Below are 17965 nucleotides of genomic sequence, written 5' to 3'. Positions count from 1 at the left end.
AAAGTCATATTTTTTTTCTTTTAAAGTAAAACCATCATGTTAAAATTAAGGAAATGTTTTTCTTTTTGGAGGGTGTAAAGTTACAGACTTATTTACATTTCTGCCAGGTATATAGTCAATTAATATGGTGTTTTCAAACTTGGATTGTGCAACTCTAGCTAAAGACACTTCTTAAAGGAAAGAGAGTGAATATCTACCAAAAGGACCCCTTGTAGAGGCTGAAGTTGGTGGGGAGAAGTGGTAGAGATTTGAATTCTGCAGTGTCTCTGCCCTTAGTGGAAAGAATGTACTCGAATCTCACCTCTGCTGTCTGGTTAATTGAGGGAAAGTTACTTAGCCTCAGTTTCCCATTCTGTCACATGCAGATATTGATCCTTTCACGCAGGGCTGAGGTAAAGGTTAGATGCAAAGGAAATAAAAGCACCAGCATTTTACCCAGCACACTATGGTGCGTTAGGTAGCCATTACTGTTATTCATTTATACTTAAGTAAGGGAAAGAGGCATTTTAGAAATGTTTTACTTGTTTCAGTTTATTGCCTTTGAGTGAAAACATCTCCTACAACAGCAGTCCCCAACCTTTTTGGCACCAGGGACTGGTTTTGTGGAAGACAATTTTTCCATGGACGGGGGGGTGAGGGATGGTTTCAGGATGATTCAAGTACATTATATTTATTGTGCATTTTATTTCTATTATTATTATATTGTGATATATAATAAAATAATTATACAACTCACCATAATGTAGAAGCAGTGGGAGCCTGAGCTTATTTTCTGGCAGCTAGATGGTCCCATCTGGAGGTAATGGGAGGCAGTGACAGACCATCAGGCATTAGATTCTCATAAGGAGCACGCAGCTTAGGTCCCTTGAATGTACAGTTCACAATAGGGTTTGTGCTTCTATGAAAATCTAATGTCGACACTGATCTTGCAGGAGGTGGAACTCAGGAGGTAATACAAACAATGGGGAGTGGAAGTAAATACAGATGAAATTTCACTCATTTGCCCACGTTCACCTCCTGCTGTGCAGCCTGGTTACTAATAGGCCACAGACCAGTACCAGTTCGTGGCCCTGGGGTTAGGGACCCCTGTCCTACAACATCACTGTCCACAAAACACATGTGAACAATATCCTTCTGTCTGCTCTTTCTTATGTCTTTCTTGAAACAATATGGTTTATGGTTTCACCATCCTACCCTATAAAAATTATATCATCCTTCAGGGCGATAGGCAAATTTCACCACAAAGCCTTCCTTGATGCCTTCAGTGGTGGTGAGAGGGGAAGGGTTTTGGAGTCAGGGATAACCAAAAAGATCTCTGAATCTGTTTTCTCATCTGTAAATGGAATTTAAAATAGTCATCATGTGGAATGAAGAAAATAATGTATGTAAAATGCAAATTACTGCATGTAGCATATAGTATGTTCCTCCAATAATAATAATAGCTAATGTTTTAGATAGCAGAATGAGAAATGGAAAGAAGCAGAAAATCTGTTCAGGGCATGCATGCAGAGGCAGGTCTTAGCAGCTGATTCATTGTATTGTGTGGAGGAGAAAGGAAGGGGTCAGGAATGGCACTGGGTCTCTAAATTTTTGAGCAAGAGAAATAAAGGCATTCATAGTTAGGGGCAAGAGTCATTTTTGATTTGTGTGAATGTGTTGTTGCAACTAGAGGACATGCCACTTGGTATTGATCGTATGGAATTTAACAAGTTTTGGGGACACTCAAGGGCTGATGTCCAGAGACTGTTGACCATCTGGATCTGGAGCTGGGAATGTCAGCAGCGGAATGTATTTGAGTCACCAGGCACCAAAGTATGTTAGTGGTGATGAATTTGTAGGGGACTGCAACAACCTCAATTCTTGCCTCCTCAGAAAAAGGAATTCGACTGAGAGCATAAGGCAGTGTGAGAGACTGAGGCAAGTTTTAGAGGAGAAGTGAAAGTTTATTAGGAAGCTTAGGAGCAGAAATGAAAGGCAGGAAAGTACACTTGCGAGAAGGCCAAGCAGGTGACTTCAAAGGTCAAGTGCACTGTTTGACCTTTGGCTTGGGGTTTTATATGTTGGCATAATTCCGATGTCTTGCATCCCTTCTCCCCTGGTTCTTCCCTTGGGGTGGGCTATCCCCATGTGCAGTGGCCCACCAGCACTTGGCAGGGGCCACATGCACAGTGTGTTTGTTGGAGTTGTACACGTGCTCACTTGAGGTGTTCTTCCCTTGCCAGTCTAGCATTCCTAGAGGAAGGCCATACACCAGTTAAACTCCGCCATTTTGCCTCTTAATGCATATGCTTGAGCCCACTCACCCAAATCCTGGGATCTTATCAGAAAGCTGCAGATGACCAGTTTTGGGTTTTTTCTGTCTCTTGGGAAGTCTCCTTTCCCTGGTGCTGGCTATCATCAATTATTTTAGAGAGTTTAACACCACCTGACCATCACCTGATGGTCACTTCACATTCCTGGTGGGGTGTGGGGAGCCCCTCTTCTGTCCTGCTCATGTCTGACTAGCTACCTACTGTAACAAGAAGAGAGAACTTTGAGTGGCAGATTGGGGTTCTGCATCATACAGGTGCTAATTGAAACTGAAGAAGAGATGAGCAGATCACCCAGGTAGCTTGTAGAGAAAGAAGGGGCAAGGACTAAGGATAGAACATTGAGGTACATTAACATTTAAGAAAAAGACAGAGATTGAGGAGTCCAAGGAGGAGGCTTAGACACCTTGAGGTATATTTCAGGTAAGGGATGTTTAACGCTGGTGAGAAGTTGCCAGTGAGAAAGACAGGCTGAACATGGGTAGAGAAGGGGTTATAGAAAGGAAGACTTGCGAGAAGGGGGAGTGGCTTGAAAACCTGTAAAAGGCACAGGTGTGGTTGCAGTTGAGGTTTTAGGTGGAGTGGTAGGTACTTGGCCTAATAGATTTCTCCCATCTCTCACTACAATAAAGTGGTTTATATGTGTAGAGAAGTGGTTCTCATAGTGGGATGTGAGGATCCCTGTAAGTCCCTAAGACCCTTCTGCAATTGTATGGTGGAGTTTTCCAGAGGCTACATGTGTGATGATATCCCACTCTCCCCTTCTGATGGCTGCAAATGGAATATTTACTTGTATTTTCTTGTGTTTCCTAGAATTTTCTAAGGAAGTAGATGTAGATTTGTGTGCATTTCTAGGAATTAACTCCATTGTTTCCCTCAGCACTTCTACTGTGCTCTTATCTGCCTTCTTGTTATACCTGCTACAACACCTATAACCCTGTAATTCAACCAATTGTTAGTTTGAAATTCCCAAGTTTCCTTTGAGTCTATGCAGAAACACAAGAAGTGCACTTTGTTGTCTTGTTTAGCAATAATACAGTATTTTAAAAATTCTTTGAAAACGTTCTACACTTCAAGATTTTACCAAACACTGCTATAATTTTAGAATTTTATGTTTTATTTCAAAGTGAAAGAAAATTCATTTGTCATATACAGTTGGCCCGCCATATCCATGGGTTTTGCATCCATGAATTCAACTAACTGTGGATCAAAAATACTTGAAAAGAAATGGTTTATACTTAACACATACAGACTTTTTCTCTTATCATTATTCCCTAAACAATACAGGATGACAAGGCTGGGCACAGTGGCTCACACCTGTAATCCCAGCACTTTGGGAGGCTAAGGTGGGAGGGTTTCTTGAGCCCAGGAGTTTGAGACCAGCCTGGGCTGGTGAGACCCCATCTCTACAAAAAAATAAACAAAAAAATTAGCCTGTCATGGTGGCATGTGCCTGTAATCCCAGCTACTAGGGAGGCTAATGTGGGAGGATCACTTAAGACTGGGATGTGGAGGCTGCAGTGATCTGAGATCACGCCACTGCACTCCAGCCTGCGAAACAGAGCAAGACTCTATCTCAAAAAACAAAAAAAAAAGCATAACAACTATTTGCATAGCATTGACATTGTATTGGGTATTATAAGTAATCCAGAGATGATATAAAATATACAGGAGGATGTGCAGAGCTTATATGCAAATACTACACCATTTTATACCATGGACTTGAGTGTCTGTGGATTTTGGTATCTGAAGGAGGTACCAGGCCCAATTCCTCATGGATACGAAGGGATGACTGTATCTTTCTCATATTTAAGGATGAATTGTTGGCTTTTAAAAGGGAGATTAGCAGTGTGGGCGCGGTGTCTCACACCTGTAACCCCAGCACTTTGGGAGGTCGAGGTGGGTGGATCAAGAGGTCAAGAAATACAGACCATCCTGGCCAACATGGTGAAACCCGTCTCTACTAAAAATACAAAAATTAGCCAGACATGGTGGCATGAACCTGTGGTCCCAGCTACTAGGGAGGCTGACACAGAAGAATCACTTGAACCCGGGAGGTGGAGGTTGTCGTGAGCCAAGATTGCGCCACTGCACTCCAGCTTGACGCCAAAGCAAGACTCCATCTAAAAAAAAAAAAAAAAAAAAGGAAATTAGACTCATTTTCTCAATCCACAGCTGTACTATATACTTCTAAAAATGCTAAGAAAAATTGAAAACGACATATCAGAGGTTTTCTGAGCCATGGAACAGAGAAATATACAAAAAAAAAAATTGAGTGTAACTAATTAAGAAAGAAATTATGTCAAAAGTTACCTTTTCCCTCAGCTTTATTGATGCTAATAATTTATCTTTATTGTTTTACACAAGAGACCATTCTTAGAAATTGTTATTCTTCCAATTAAGTTTTACTATCATTTTGAGGGCAGTCATTTGGAATTTGAATAAAGGAATTGAAGTGAACCTTTAGAACATAGACATGACGCACTCTTTAAAAACTAGAAAACTGTTTGTTACATCTCTTCTCACCCGGGTGCAGTGGCTCATGCCTGTAATTCCAGCACTTTGGGAGGCCAAGATGAGAGGATTACCTGAGGTCAGGAGTTTGAGACCAGCCTGATTCACATGGTGAAACCCCGTCTCTACTAAAAATACAAAATTAGCCAGAAGTGGTGGTGCATGCCTGTAATTTCCACTACCTGGGAGGCTGAGGCAGGAGAATTGCTTGAACTCAGGAGGCGGAGATGGCAGTGAGCCAAGATCTGCCATTGCACTCCAGCCTGGGCCACAAGAGTAAAACTCTGTCTCAAAAATAAATAAATAAATGAAACCTGTTTGTTACACCTTTTCTGACTAGAAACGAAAAGGTCACTAAAGCATCTTACAAAATAAGTTATTATTTACATTGGCTAGGAAAGTGCACTCAATAGGTAAAAGACTAATAAAGCCCTGTACAGTTACATTAATTAACACCTACTGGATAGTCAGCTAAAGGAATCATGACAATGCCATTTTCTAGTGGTATAACAGCTCGGAAAAGACTGAGTTAATAAATCACCTGAAAAATTATACTTTTGCTTTGAAAATGGCCAAATATACAGAAGTACCTGGACATTTATTCTGCTTGTATTCATTTAGTACTTGCACCAACTAATTAACAAACAGCTTCTTTTGTATGAATGCCTAACAAGTACAAGTGCTGCTGAAATATTTAAAGTGTTGAATGCCTTTTTAAATCTCATGGCTTTTTGTGGAACAACTGTGTTGAGATTTTTGTGGATAGTGTAAAACCAGTGGTCAATAAAACTGCTAGCCTACCTTAAAAGAAATAAAAGGAGTAGCACCAACCCACACTAGTGGTCATTACATTCTCTATGATCCCCTACTCATCCCAACACCCAGCCAATTTCACTTAAGAATGTGCTCGATAAAGCAGGAAACTTTACTAGTGTTATTAAATCTCAACCCTAGAGTATATAATACGCAACCCTTTCAATATTCTATATAATGAAATGAAAAGTATGCATGAAATATTTCTGCTAGGCTGGGTGCCATGGCTCATACCTGTAATCTCAGCACTTTGGGAGACCAAGGTGAGTGGATAACCTGAGGTCAGGAGTTCGAGACTAGGCTGGCCAACATGGTGAAACCCCATCTCTACTAAAAATACAAAAAATTAGCTGGGCGTGGTGGCATGTGCCTGTGATCCCAGCTACTCAGGATGCTGAGAGAGGAGAATCGCTTGAACCTGGGAGGCAGAGGTTGCAGTGAGCCAAGATCGTGCCACTGCACTCCAGCCTGGGTGAGAGAGCGAGACTCCATCTCAATAAATAAATAAATAAATAAACAAATAAATATTTCTGCTGCATACTGAAGTGTGATGGTTGTTTCAAAGAAAAGCACTCATACAATTGTTAGAACCAGCCATGTTTCTCATGGAACTCCATTTTTACTTGAAAATATGACTGACAGACAAACCATGCTCAGGATTGGGTATCTCAACGATATTTTCTCAAAAATAAATAAAGTAAGCCTGTCCATCGAAAAAACAACTGATAGCATTTTTCTCAATAATAAAATTAGAGCTTTTAGATAAAAATTTGAGTCTTGGTGGCCGGGCGCGGTGGCTCAAGCCTGTAATCCCAGCACTTTGGGAGGCCGAGACGGGCGGATCACGAGGTCAGGAGATCGAGACCATCCTGGCGAACATGGTGAAACCCCGTCTCTAAAAAAAAAAAAATTTGAGTCTTGGAAGCTTGTATCTGCTACCATAAGCTTGACAGCTTCTCAATACTTATTTTGATGATGAGATGGGTGGTGATATTAACAAATGTGATGTTTGATGATGTATGAAGAGGGTTAATATTTAGAATATCTGCATGAGTTAATGAACCAATATTTTCCATATGACCAATGCATCGTATTACAAAATCATACATGGGTAAAATACCCATTCTAAGTGGAAGACAGACCAATGGATCTTAATGTAATGGAGTTGAAAAGTTCATTAATATGATTTTAGATTACATATTGCAGCTAACCATTCAATAACTACCACTTGTCAAGTCTTGTTATTCTAAGAACAACCACAATTATCTAAAAAGACTATACAAATACTCCTCCTTTTTCAACTGTGTATCTGTATAAAGCTGAATTTTCTTCATATCACAACAAATGACAGAGACATATAAGAGAATCCAGCTGTTTCCTATAAAGTCCATCATTAAGGAGATTTGTGGCCAGACACTGTGGCACATGCCTATACTCCCAGCACTTTGGGAGGCTGAGGCAAGTGGATTACTTGAGTCCAGGAGCTCCAGACCAGCCTGGGCAACATGTCAAAACCCTGTTTCTAAAAAAAAAATACAAAAATTAGCCCAGCATAGTGGTGTGTGCCTATGGACCCAGCTACTCAGGAGGGTGAGGTGGGAGGATTGCCTGAGCCTGGGAATGTTGAGGCTACAGTGAGTCGAAATCGTGCCACTGCACTCCAGCCTGGGAAACAGAGTGTGACACTGTCTCAAAAAAACAAAAAAACAAAAACAAAACACAAAGATTTGCAAAAATGTACGACAGTGCCACTCTTCTTTTTTTTTTTTGAGACGGAGTCTTGCTGTGTTGCCCAGACTGGAGTTCAATGGCACAGTCTAGGCTCACTGCAACATCTGCCTCTCGGGTTCAAGCATTTCTCCTGCCTCAGCCTCCTGAGTAGCTGGGACTACAGGTGTGTGCCACCACACCCGGCTAATTTTTGTATTTTTTAGTAGAGATGGGGTTTCACCACGTTGGCCAGGCTACTCTCAAACCCCTGACCTTGTGATCCACCCACCTTGGCCTCCCAAAGTGCTGGGATTACAGGCGTGAGTCACCACACCCAGCCCTACTCTTCTAACTTTTTTTGTTTTATAATATATGTGTCATAAAATGTAATATTTTATTGATATTTAGTGGATTTGTTTTAATTAGTAAAATGTTTAAAATTTATCTCGATCTTAATTTCTTGTATAATAAATATCAATAGATAAAACCTATAAAAACAAAAAAAAACCTTAAGACTTCAGTAATTTTTAAGAATATAAAGGAGTTGTAACACTAAAGTTTGAGAATCACAGGTTTGGACCATAGGAAGGAGATCTGGTGGTGGGATAGGGCATTTAGAAGCATAAGAAAGGTTTTAATAACCATTGATGATTTATTTTTTTCACATAACTGCACAACATTAAAAGACAGAAAGCTCTATTAGAGAGTTCCCACTGGTTGAGTTTCAGTTAAATGTGTTTTTAATCAGTTTAGTCAAGGGAGTAGGATTGTTATTATCTGAACTTGAATTCTGACTGGGTGACCACAGGAATATTACCAAAACTCCTAGCCTCAATTTTTGCATCTGTAACATGCCTCTACCTTAGAAGGGTCACTGTGAGGTTAAAACTCATGTAAATTTTGCTGCAGTGTGTTTTGTGGATCAACCACATTAGCAATGCAGGTACCCAGAGCTCTGAATCATGATCTGCGTTTCAATGAGACCCTCAAGTGGTCCTTATGCACAGAGTAGTGCTGGTGTAAGACACCCAGGAGACTGCCTGCCTGTTACATTGTAGGTGCTCAATAAAAATCTCCTTTTTTTTTTTTCTTTCACCATTTATTTCTTATTCTTTAGCTTATACATGTAACTATTTCCGTCTTTTTGGACCAAAGTTATTGGTTTGATTTTTTTTTTTTTTTTTTTTTTTTTTTGAGACGAAGTCTCGCTCTGTGGCCCAGGCTGGAGTGCAGTGGCCGGATCTCAGCTCACTGCAAGCTCCGCCTCCCGGGTTTACACCATTCTCCTGCCTCAGCCTCCCTAATAGCTGGGACTACAGGCGCCCGCCACCTCGCCCGGCTAGTTTTTTTGTATTTTTTAGTAGAGACGGGGTTTCACCGTGTTAGCCAGGATGGTCTCGATCTCTGGACCTCGTGATCCGCCCGTCTCGGCCTCCCAAAGTGCTGGGATTACAGGCTTGAGCCACCGCGCCCGGCCGGTTTGATTTTTTAAAATACGTCTGACCTGTTAATTTAATCCCTTTTTCTTATCAGCCAAAGTAATCCTTACATTCATTTGAAAAGTTTAAAACTTCCAGACCTGCAGTCTAGATTCTAGAGTGTCTCTTTTCTCCTTTTTTATTTAAAAAAAAGTTTTTAAGCCAGCTACTCTGACAATGAGCCCCATCTGATTGGTGTGTGTGGAGACCCACTGCCTGTATAACTAGAAGATCTGTTCCTCCTTTTATAATAATTCATTTATTCACTCAACACATATCAAATAACCAATATGTGTATGGGACTGTGAATGACATTAGGGGAACAGTGTGAAATGAACATGCTCCTCACTCTTGTGATGGAAGAAACACTAAAGGAATGAACCAAAACATAGCATTTATAGTTCTCAAGAACACTTTGTGAATATATAAGTAATATATGCTTTTAAAAAAAAATTTCGAGTATTGGCTGGGCACGGCGGCTCATGCCTATAATCCCAGCACTTTGGGAGGCCAAGGCAGGCAGATCACCTGAGGTCAGCAGTTCAAGACCAACCTGGCCAATATGGTGAAATCCCATCTCTACTAAAAATACAAAAATAAGCCAGGCATGGTGGCACAGGCCTGTAGTCGTAGCTACTCAAGGCAGGAGAATCACTTGAACCTGGGAGGCAGAAGTTGCAGTGAGCCGAGATCATGCCACTACATTCCAGCCTGGGCAACAGAGTGAGACTCCATCTCAAAAACAAAAAACAAAACCGAAAAGCAAACAAACAAAAAAACTCAAGTATTTTTTCCTTTTCTACATTTTATTGATTTTAAAAAGCACTTTATGTATATCTTTAGTGCTTTGACTTCTACATTGTCTTATAATATTGCTTATCTCACATTTTTCACTTGCCTGCCATAACATTGATGGTTGCTGGATTTTTAATTCTTCTAGCATGTGAGTTATTTTTCCAATAAAACAAATTTTTAATTTAGCATTGTGGTAAAAAAATGCACATAACGTAAAATGTACTACCTTAATCATTTTTTAGTGTGCAGTTGAGTAGTGCTAACTATATTCACATTGCTGTGCAACAAATCTCTAGAACTTTTTCATCTTGTAAGAGTGAAACTCTATATTCGCTGAACAACAAACAACTTTCTATTTCCCCCTCCTCCAGCCCCTGGAACCACAATTCTACTGTTTCTCTGAGTTTGACTACTTTAGATACTTCATACGAGTGGAATCATGCACAATTTGTCTTTTTGTAACTGGTTTATTTCACTTCATGTAATGTCTTCAAGGTTCATCCACGTTGTAGCATGTGACAGGATGTCTTTCTTTTTTAAGGCCGAATAATATTCCATTGTATGTATATGTCACATTGTATGTATCCATTCATCCACCCACTCCTGGACATTTGGATTGTTTCCACCTCCTGGCTATTGTGAATAATACTGCAATGAACGTGGTTATGCCTTCAGAGTGCTTTGACTCCAGATGGAGACACTGATGTGCACCTGTGCCTGAATGTGATTCTTGACTATAAGAAAGAATTTTTGAGCTGGCGGAAAGGGAAAGGTAGGCCAGGTCAGGCTTACGGTCAGGCTCTCATGTTGGACATCCAACATCTCATGCTGTTGCAACAGCAGAGAGATAGAAAACAGCCTGAATCCTTCAGAGTCCTGTCTGAAAGGAAAGTACTAACTTGGGTTGAATGCTGACCATGCTGAACACTTTTGTGTCTGTTGATAGGGAAATGTAATGAAAAGTGATCACCAACATCAGGAACAAGCCCAGCAGGGCATCTTAGCATGGAGGTGGTTTGAGTTATTTGAAAATAGGGTTAATATAAAATAGAACATATCCAAATTTCAAATATAATACAAACTACCACGAGTTTGGATTAGGATTGCAAAGAAACATGGATGTGTGTGGCTGATGTGGCAGAGACCAAACTCTTAAGGGCACAAAAGTCCCTGCCAGGATCTAACCTGATGTTCTTTACTCCCTAGCTTGCTGGTTAAAGAAATCATTCCTGCGGAAAACTAGTCTTTAAAGAACTTTTGTTTCATATGCAGGCCCCAGAGTCAATATCTGGGCTCCCATGTCAGGCCTGTAGATGACATTCCTGATAAAATCAGGTCATACACAGAAGGAATGAGTCACGACCAGTTCTGAAGCTTCCCTGAGGACCAGGAAAAATGCCTTCAAGGAGGAAAAGAAAAACCATTACAAATTTGAGCCACGTAGACTGACTTGCATGGATTTCTCTTAGCCCATCATTTCAGTCCTTAGAGGAGAGGAGGTGGCTTATTGCAAATTCAACTTTTGGTATCACTCTGGAGCTCCTTTACTTGTAACATAGCAAATATGGTTGCTTTAAGATACAGGAAAGCAGAAAAGGCACTGGCCTGAGAGTCAGATGGTTTCTAGTTCCAGCATGGCTACTTACTAGCTGGGTGGCTTTGGACAAGTGGCTGCACCTCTTGAACCTCAGCTTACCTCTTGTGAAACCCAGCCCTGGGGCTAGAACAGCTCCATTCCTTTCAGCTCTACCATTCTGTGAATTAATGACATCAGTTGACCATTGATTTCATCCATTCTACTTTTTATTTGGCATTTGTTCATTTGATACATATATACATATATAAAAAGCTGTACATGGTAAAAAATACAAAATAAGTATTTCTTTATAAGTTATACAATTAAACAGCTACCTTTTTAAAGTATAAAAGCCATTGCAAAAAAAAAAAAAGAGTGAGAAAGAAATCTAGTCCGTCCTTTAAAGTCATTCACAATAACCTTGGTATAAAATATCCATACAACACATGTGTACAAAATAGTGTACAGTTCATAAGAGCTGTGCAAAGACAGCAAAGTTCGGTTAAAAAAAAATCAAAGAGGCTGTGTAGGTCTCTCTGTCCACACCATGCCCATTTCCCAGGAGGTTTGCAGCTCAGCAACACCTCCCTAGGAATAACAAAAGGGCACAAGGTAGAGTGTGTGGTGTGTATACCGTGGATACAGAAATTAAAAAGAAAAAGCTTTAAAACACACATACAAGAATACAGACTGCTCCTTCTCCCCCTTTAGAGAACTCACTTCTTTCCCCAGAGAGCTTTTGGAAGGTGACAGAGAAGACTCAATATGTATGTTGTGCCTTGGACCAGAAGGCACTAATATATATATACTGTTTTTATTTTTTCCTTTTTGAAAATCTTGAGCTTTCTAAGAGAACATCTATACGGAGACAGGAGTGGGGTGGGGGGTGGAGATGAGAGACTGGACTGGAATAGGAGCCCCTTGCTACCTATTAGGGGAGGCGGAGGGATCTAGACAGTCAAGGTTGTTGGAGTTAGTTATATGATTTGGTGTTTTCACTCCTAACTCGGTTTCCTCCTCCATAAACAAGTTTCCTACCATATAGGGTGGTTGCTGCTGACGACCAGCAGGGCCTGTCTCACAGTAAGGTCTAGGCCATGGGACCGTAGCACACCCCACTGTTTAAAATAGTTTGCTGGCCGGGCGCGGTGGCTCACGCCTGTAATCCCAGCACTTTGGGAGGCCGAGGCGGCCGGATCAGGAGGTCAGGAGGTCGAGACCATCCTGGCTAACACAGGGAAACCCCGTCTCTACTGAAAAAAAAAAAATACAAAAAATTAGCCGGGAGTGGTGGCGGGCGCCTGTAGTCCCAGCTACTCGGGAGGCTGAGGCAGGAGAATGGCGTGAACCCGGGAGGCGGAGCTTGTAGTGAGCCGAGATGGCGTTACTGCACTCCAGCCTGGGCCACAGAGCGAGACTCCATCTCAAAAAAAAAAAAAAAAAAATTAAAAAAAATTAAAATAGTTTGCAATAAACAAAATAGAATGAAGCCCTTGCTGAAAAGTTAAGGCTGGGACCAAGACTTAAAGTTAATTTACGTGGGAAGGACTATTTGGAGTTTTATTTTTTGGGGAAGGAAATGTCTCTTTGGGGCTACCGCAGGGCCGGTGGCGCCTTCAACGAGGTCATGGTTCTACAGTCGAGAGAGGCAGCATCTGGGCACGGGGAAAAGTGAACGCGCAGACTGGACCCCACCTCTTCAATTTCAAAGCACTTAAAAACAGTACTCTGGAGTGAGAGCGGCTTCTAGGACACGGTGATTTCCTCCTCTTCCTCTCCCTCCTCTTCCTCCTCGGAGTCTGAGAAGTCCGAAGGTTTCCCGGGACTGCTCGAGTGCGCGGGCGAGGTGGGCAGCGGCCCTGGCAGCCGTGGGTCCCGCAGGTGCGGGGGGTCGGGGGACGCGAGGTACGTCAGGCGGTGGCGGGGGCTGCTCGGACCCTCCTCCTCCTCATCTTCGTCCCCATGACCCTTCTGGCCCACGTCGCTGAGGTCTGGGTGCGGATTGAGCTTGGTGGGCAGGGTCTGCTCGCGGCAGCCCCCGCTAGACAAGAGTTCTCGCTCTTTGGAGTTCCGCCATTTCATGCGTCGGTTCTGGAACCAGATTTTCACCTGGGATGTCCCGGCCGGCAAGAGGACGGGAGAAGCAGCGGTCAGATCAGGGGCCCCAGGGGACGCATGGGGGCGGGAAGTGGAGTGGCGAGCAGGCTCTGTCCTTCGGGCTGTGTCCGCTCCCCACCCCCAGAAATGAGTCCAGGTGGATCCCCGCATTGACTCCGCCCCCGCATCAGCTCGCGGTTCCCTTTGCCCCACCTGCTGCCATCCTGCCCCGAAGGGCGGAGTTAGGGGACAACTGAGCACGGGAGAGAAGGCGGGAAGTGGGGGTGGGGAGAGAAGAGGGCTATCCTGCGGAGCTTCGAGGGTAGTGGCCCGTGTACTCACTCCCTCTCTAGGCCTCGGTTTTCCCATCTGTACAGTGGGACCTAAGCGGTTTCCGAACCCTTGCAGTTGACGGGTGCGCCTGGGAGGGGTGGAGGGCGGGGGCGGAGGGTGCTGTGGAGGAACTGCGCTCACCTGCGAGTCTTTCAGGCCCAGCTTGGCCGCCAGCTTCTTGCGGTCGGGCTTGCTGATGTACTTCTGCTTCTGGAACATCTTCTCTAGCGCCTTGCGCTGCACGTCGGAAAAGACTGCTCGACGCAACATGCCCCGCCGAGGTTTCCCGCGCGCCGCCAGCGGCCAGGAGAAGGTCCCGGGGATGGGCACGACGCTGGAGGACGCTGCAGGGTGGGGGGAGGTGGCGACTGAGTGGGCATACGCCCCCCATCCCCAACACGGCTCTCCCTGGCTTTTCGCTCTGATCCCTTCATCTCTTTAAAGCGCTCCTTTTTCTCCCCCTGGAGAATAGGCCACGAACCTACAAACCTGCGAGAGTGAAAAGCGCTTTCCACCCAAATAACTTTCCCTTTCAACCGTGCAAACCCGGATTAGGTAAAACCACGGAAACACAGAAAATAGCCCCCACAATAGCCTGTTTCATGTTTCCATTCAGTGGACTCAGGGAAACAAACCTGCGTACATCAGCTAAAACAGCAATAGAAAAAATAAATTACAAAAATAAAAATAAAATATTCCAACCGAGGCCACTGGGTTTCTCCCCTAAGCTTTTATCATTTCAGTGGCTTTTGCATTCTTTAGATGAAAATGAGGTGCTTTACTATTTTGATAAAGAGGGAAAAATCCGATTTAGATTTTTTGAAAAATCCAATAAGTATTCATCTTTTTAATATTAATCCTTCCTCCCCTCCCCCACCAAACGTAAAGAATTCGGCCCGAATACATGAAAAGTGGCAGCTAATTAGCACATTGACTGCTTCCCAATGGGTATTGGTATGATAAAAGGGGGGAGAGTTTCGCTTTAAGCGAAAGAAAAAAACAAAACAAAAAGAAACAGAGACTCTAATGAAGCGTGAATGGTAATTGTGTAGTAATGAACTAACAGAAAAAGACTGAGGACAAGCAGCGAAAGCCATATATTACTGGGACAAAAGAGATTTACACTTTCAAACTAAACACAACTGCAGGCCAAGACCATTGGGAGAATACTGATGGCAGAGGCTTCTCTTCCCCGAATCGTTTTCATTAAATGGACATGAAAAGCTATTTATAAAGCTCGGGTTGTTTTTGTTAGAGCATTGAGATGAGGGAGAAAGGGAGCAAATTCCATTATTAGCAGCAGTGTGAATGGTGGTGGTGGTGGTGGTGCTGGGGAGGGGGAGGGGGGTGGCGAATTCTCTCTCCCCCTTTAAAAAATCAATTGCTTGTTTCTTTTGCTGATATTTGGGAGTGCTGTCGTGATTTTACCCATCCCCCGCAGGCCATACCCAGTTTTTCTTCTCTTTAGAGGGACTCTTCTGCCTCCCTTTTAGTTTCGATCAGTGGCAGAGTTTTTGAGCCATAGTTTGAATCATCAGTGAGGTTACAGGAAGAAAACCTGGTGGAAGCTGTTTAAGGTATTGCTCCTTTAGGCTGGAACACAATTATGGGCTTTCTTCCAACTGCTTCTTATTTTTCAAGATCAATGTTGTTTTATAAGACAGAGGGAGAAAGGAGTATGAGAAGGGATTTGGAAATCAGGCTGGACATAGAAAGTTGGGATTGGGGGAGGATCTAGTCCTCCTCCCCCTGGGCAACCCTAGGCATCCCACACAAGAGGGCACCCCATGTGGTCTTGTGAAAAGCCCGAAGCCCTGAATGAGTCTTAAAGAGAAATTAGCCCCGGCTGGTAGGTGTCTCTGGGCGGCGTGGAGGGACTAGGGCCGGTCTGTGTGTGGCTGCCCGGAGGAGCTGACCAATTGGTCATGGTGCTGAAACCTTTGTGGGGAATCGTGGCCAAGTGCACTGACTCTGTGGGAAAACGGAGGCGTGAAGGGATGCCAACAGCTCCTCGCCGGGAAGGGAACCGCCTCAAATTGGGACCATGACAATTCCTGCTAATTTGTAGAGCAGGGAATTGGTGCAAAGTGTCAAGCAGTCACTGCTTGTGCTAAATAGGGCATCAAATTGGCGCGACGGATTCATGAATGTTGTACGCCTCGCAACCTCTGAACCAGAGCATAACCCCGGGGGTGGACGGAGAAATATGGCTTCGGAGCAGGGAGCAATGGGCCGGGGCTGGGGCGCCGCCCTGCCTCGCGCAAAGAAGGGAGACAAGACCTACCTGGGAAATAAGAAGATCTGATGAAAGGCTGAAAGGACCCTTCGAAGTAGGGAAACGCGAAGGTCTTGGGAGGGACGCTCTGGAGCAAGGCCGGGGATGTTTCTGGCGGGCAGTGGAGCGGGGGCAGAAAGGAGAGAGGGAGACAGAATCTGATTACGTACTTGCCTATTGTATAGCACACTGAACGCACGATATAATTAGCCCTTCATCTGGTTTCAAAGACATCTTTCTTATATGTTGACAGGGTAAAATAAATCTTCCCAACATTGTCTTATCTGTAAAACTCTTTTCTTTGCCCCCAACATAATTCTCTGCACCGTCCCACTCTACTCCAGTCTCCATCCTGGGCACTAACGAGATAGGTAGGACTGAGTGGGGATGAAAGAAATTGCAGATTTATAATATTAGCTAATCCAATAAATATATCATATTGAGTTAAAAAAAAAAGCAAAAACAAGAAAAAAAAAAAAAACCTGTCTCCTAGAAGCTCGAAGGCAGAAACGCAGACGTCCAGGGGCGTGCGCTCAGCATTACTGCACCAGATGACTGCCCACTGTCTCCGACTGCGTGTGCTCAAGTTCATTCCGAGGATGGGGCGAGCCTGGAGGCTTTTCTTCCCCGGAATTGACTGGACTATTCTCATATTGCCTGACGTAGGGTCTCAGAGTTCGTGCGTATGTGTGTGCACCGATGTGTGTGTGGGGGCCCGCTCGCTAGAGGAAACTGAGGCCAGGAGGACTCCGTGCATGCCTGGTACCTGGACGGGCCCTCAGGGTTCTGCCCTCGCTTACCTGTTCTGGGCCCCGAGGAGAGGATGGTGTTCACTCCAAACTTCAGAAACGTGGTCTCCCTGGCGCTGGCGGGGGAGACGGCAGTCGGCGAAGAGCCGCCCCGCCGGCTCCCGGGACCCGGGGAGCCCAGGTCCGAGGCCCCCGTGTCGGTGAGGGCCGTGGGGGCCCCCTGCCTGGGCGGCGACATGCTGGAGGTGGGCACGCTGCGGGGCAGGTAGGCGGGGGGTCGGCTGATGCGGATCAGATCCTCCACCAGGAAGCTGGAGTGGCCGGAAAATGCTGACTGCAAGGACTGGGGCAGCGTCAAGGTGGGCGTGGGCCGCAGGAGGCTAGGGTACCCGGCGGGGGGCGCGAGGAGGCCGGGGAACATCATGGTAGGCGCGGGGTGGGCGAAATAACCCCTTCTTTCAGTGGCCGGAGGGTAAACACCTCGCTTCCCGCCCCTCCCACCCCGCAGTGTCCTCTCTCTTGGGCTTAGCAAACGTCTCCAAGTAACAATCCCACTTGGGCGTCTGCGAGTCCTCCGTAGTCCTCCCGTCGAGGTGATGGTTTTATAGTGGCCCGCCCGCTAAAGCACTTTGAAAAGTGACAGCTCTGACAATGAAGTTCAACAAAGTTCTCCACTCGAGCTTCATTCGCTGGAGGCTCTGGACGCTCTGATTGGCGCAGGGGTGCAATTTATGATTGGATTAGTCTTCATAAGCATGGCCCGCACAATGGGCCGGCAACAAAGGCCCGCGCGCATCAATTCTGCATATCGACCGCCTCTTTGCAATACAGTGCGCACCAAAGCACTCGCGGAAGGTTTTTGTTCCGAAGCAACACCCGAGCTAATTAAATGCCTATTTAGAAGTTTCAGATGACATCTTGCCTCATAGAAAAGGAATTATTTCAAGAACGCACTAAATTTATTTGCAGCTCCCCTGCTAAGCCTGGAAAATAAATCAATAAATATTCATAGAAATACATCTTCAGGCTATCAGGAAAGTTACCCTCCCTTTTATGGGGGTAGGGCAATGAAAAGTTTCAAGTCAGTGGACATAAAAATATACTCCCTTTCCGGTCTCTAACCCTATCCGTTAATCCAGCTGAAGCGTAAAGCAGATGTAGGGGTGAGTGAAATCAGTGTTAGAAGTCCCATTCTGACGACTCAGGGAGACTTGGAAGTGGATGCTTTGGGGCCACTGGATGTGTGTCCGTAAGAGTGGGGGAGAGGTCTGGAGTTATTTCATCTCGGGAGACGGGTTGAGTTTGAGCGTTGGTGG

At 44.4% G+C, this 17965-nt stretch overlaps 1 protein-coding gene across 1 annotated transcript; it reads right to left on the bottom strand.

Annotated features, from left to right (window-relative positions):
* Nucleotides 1–12880: 12880 nt before the first annotated feature.
* DBX1 (developing brain homeobox 1) lies at nt 12881–17219 on the bottom strand. The gene is made up of 4 exons (XM_033207079.1): nt 16701–17219; nt 15910–16011; nt 13767–13969; nt 12881–13304 (listed from the first exon to the last, which is right to left on the bottom strand). Exons 1-4 carry the CDS (start codon nt 17071–17073, stop codon nt 12942–12944), a joined length of 1041 nt encoding a protein of 346 aa, XP_033062970.1. The 5' UTR covers nt 17074–17219; the 3' UTR covers nt 12881–12941.
* Between the last annotated feature and the right edge of the window lie 746 nt (nt 17220–17965).

Source organism: Trachypithecus francoisi, unplaced genomic scaffold, assembly GCF_009764315.1.
Source record: "Trachypithecus francoisi isolate TF-2019V2 unplaced genomic scaffold, Tfra_2.0 Lachesis_group8, whole genome shotgun sequence".
Taxonomy (NCBI): Eukaryota; Metazoa; Chordata; class Mammalia; order Primates; family Cercopithecidae; genus Trachypithecus; species Trachypithecus francoisi.
This window is presented reverse-complemented; position numbering and strand designations above follow the sequence as displayed.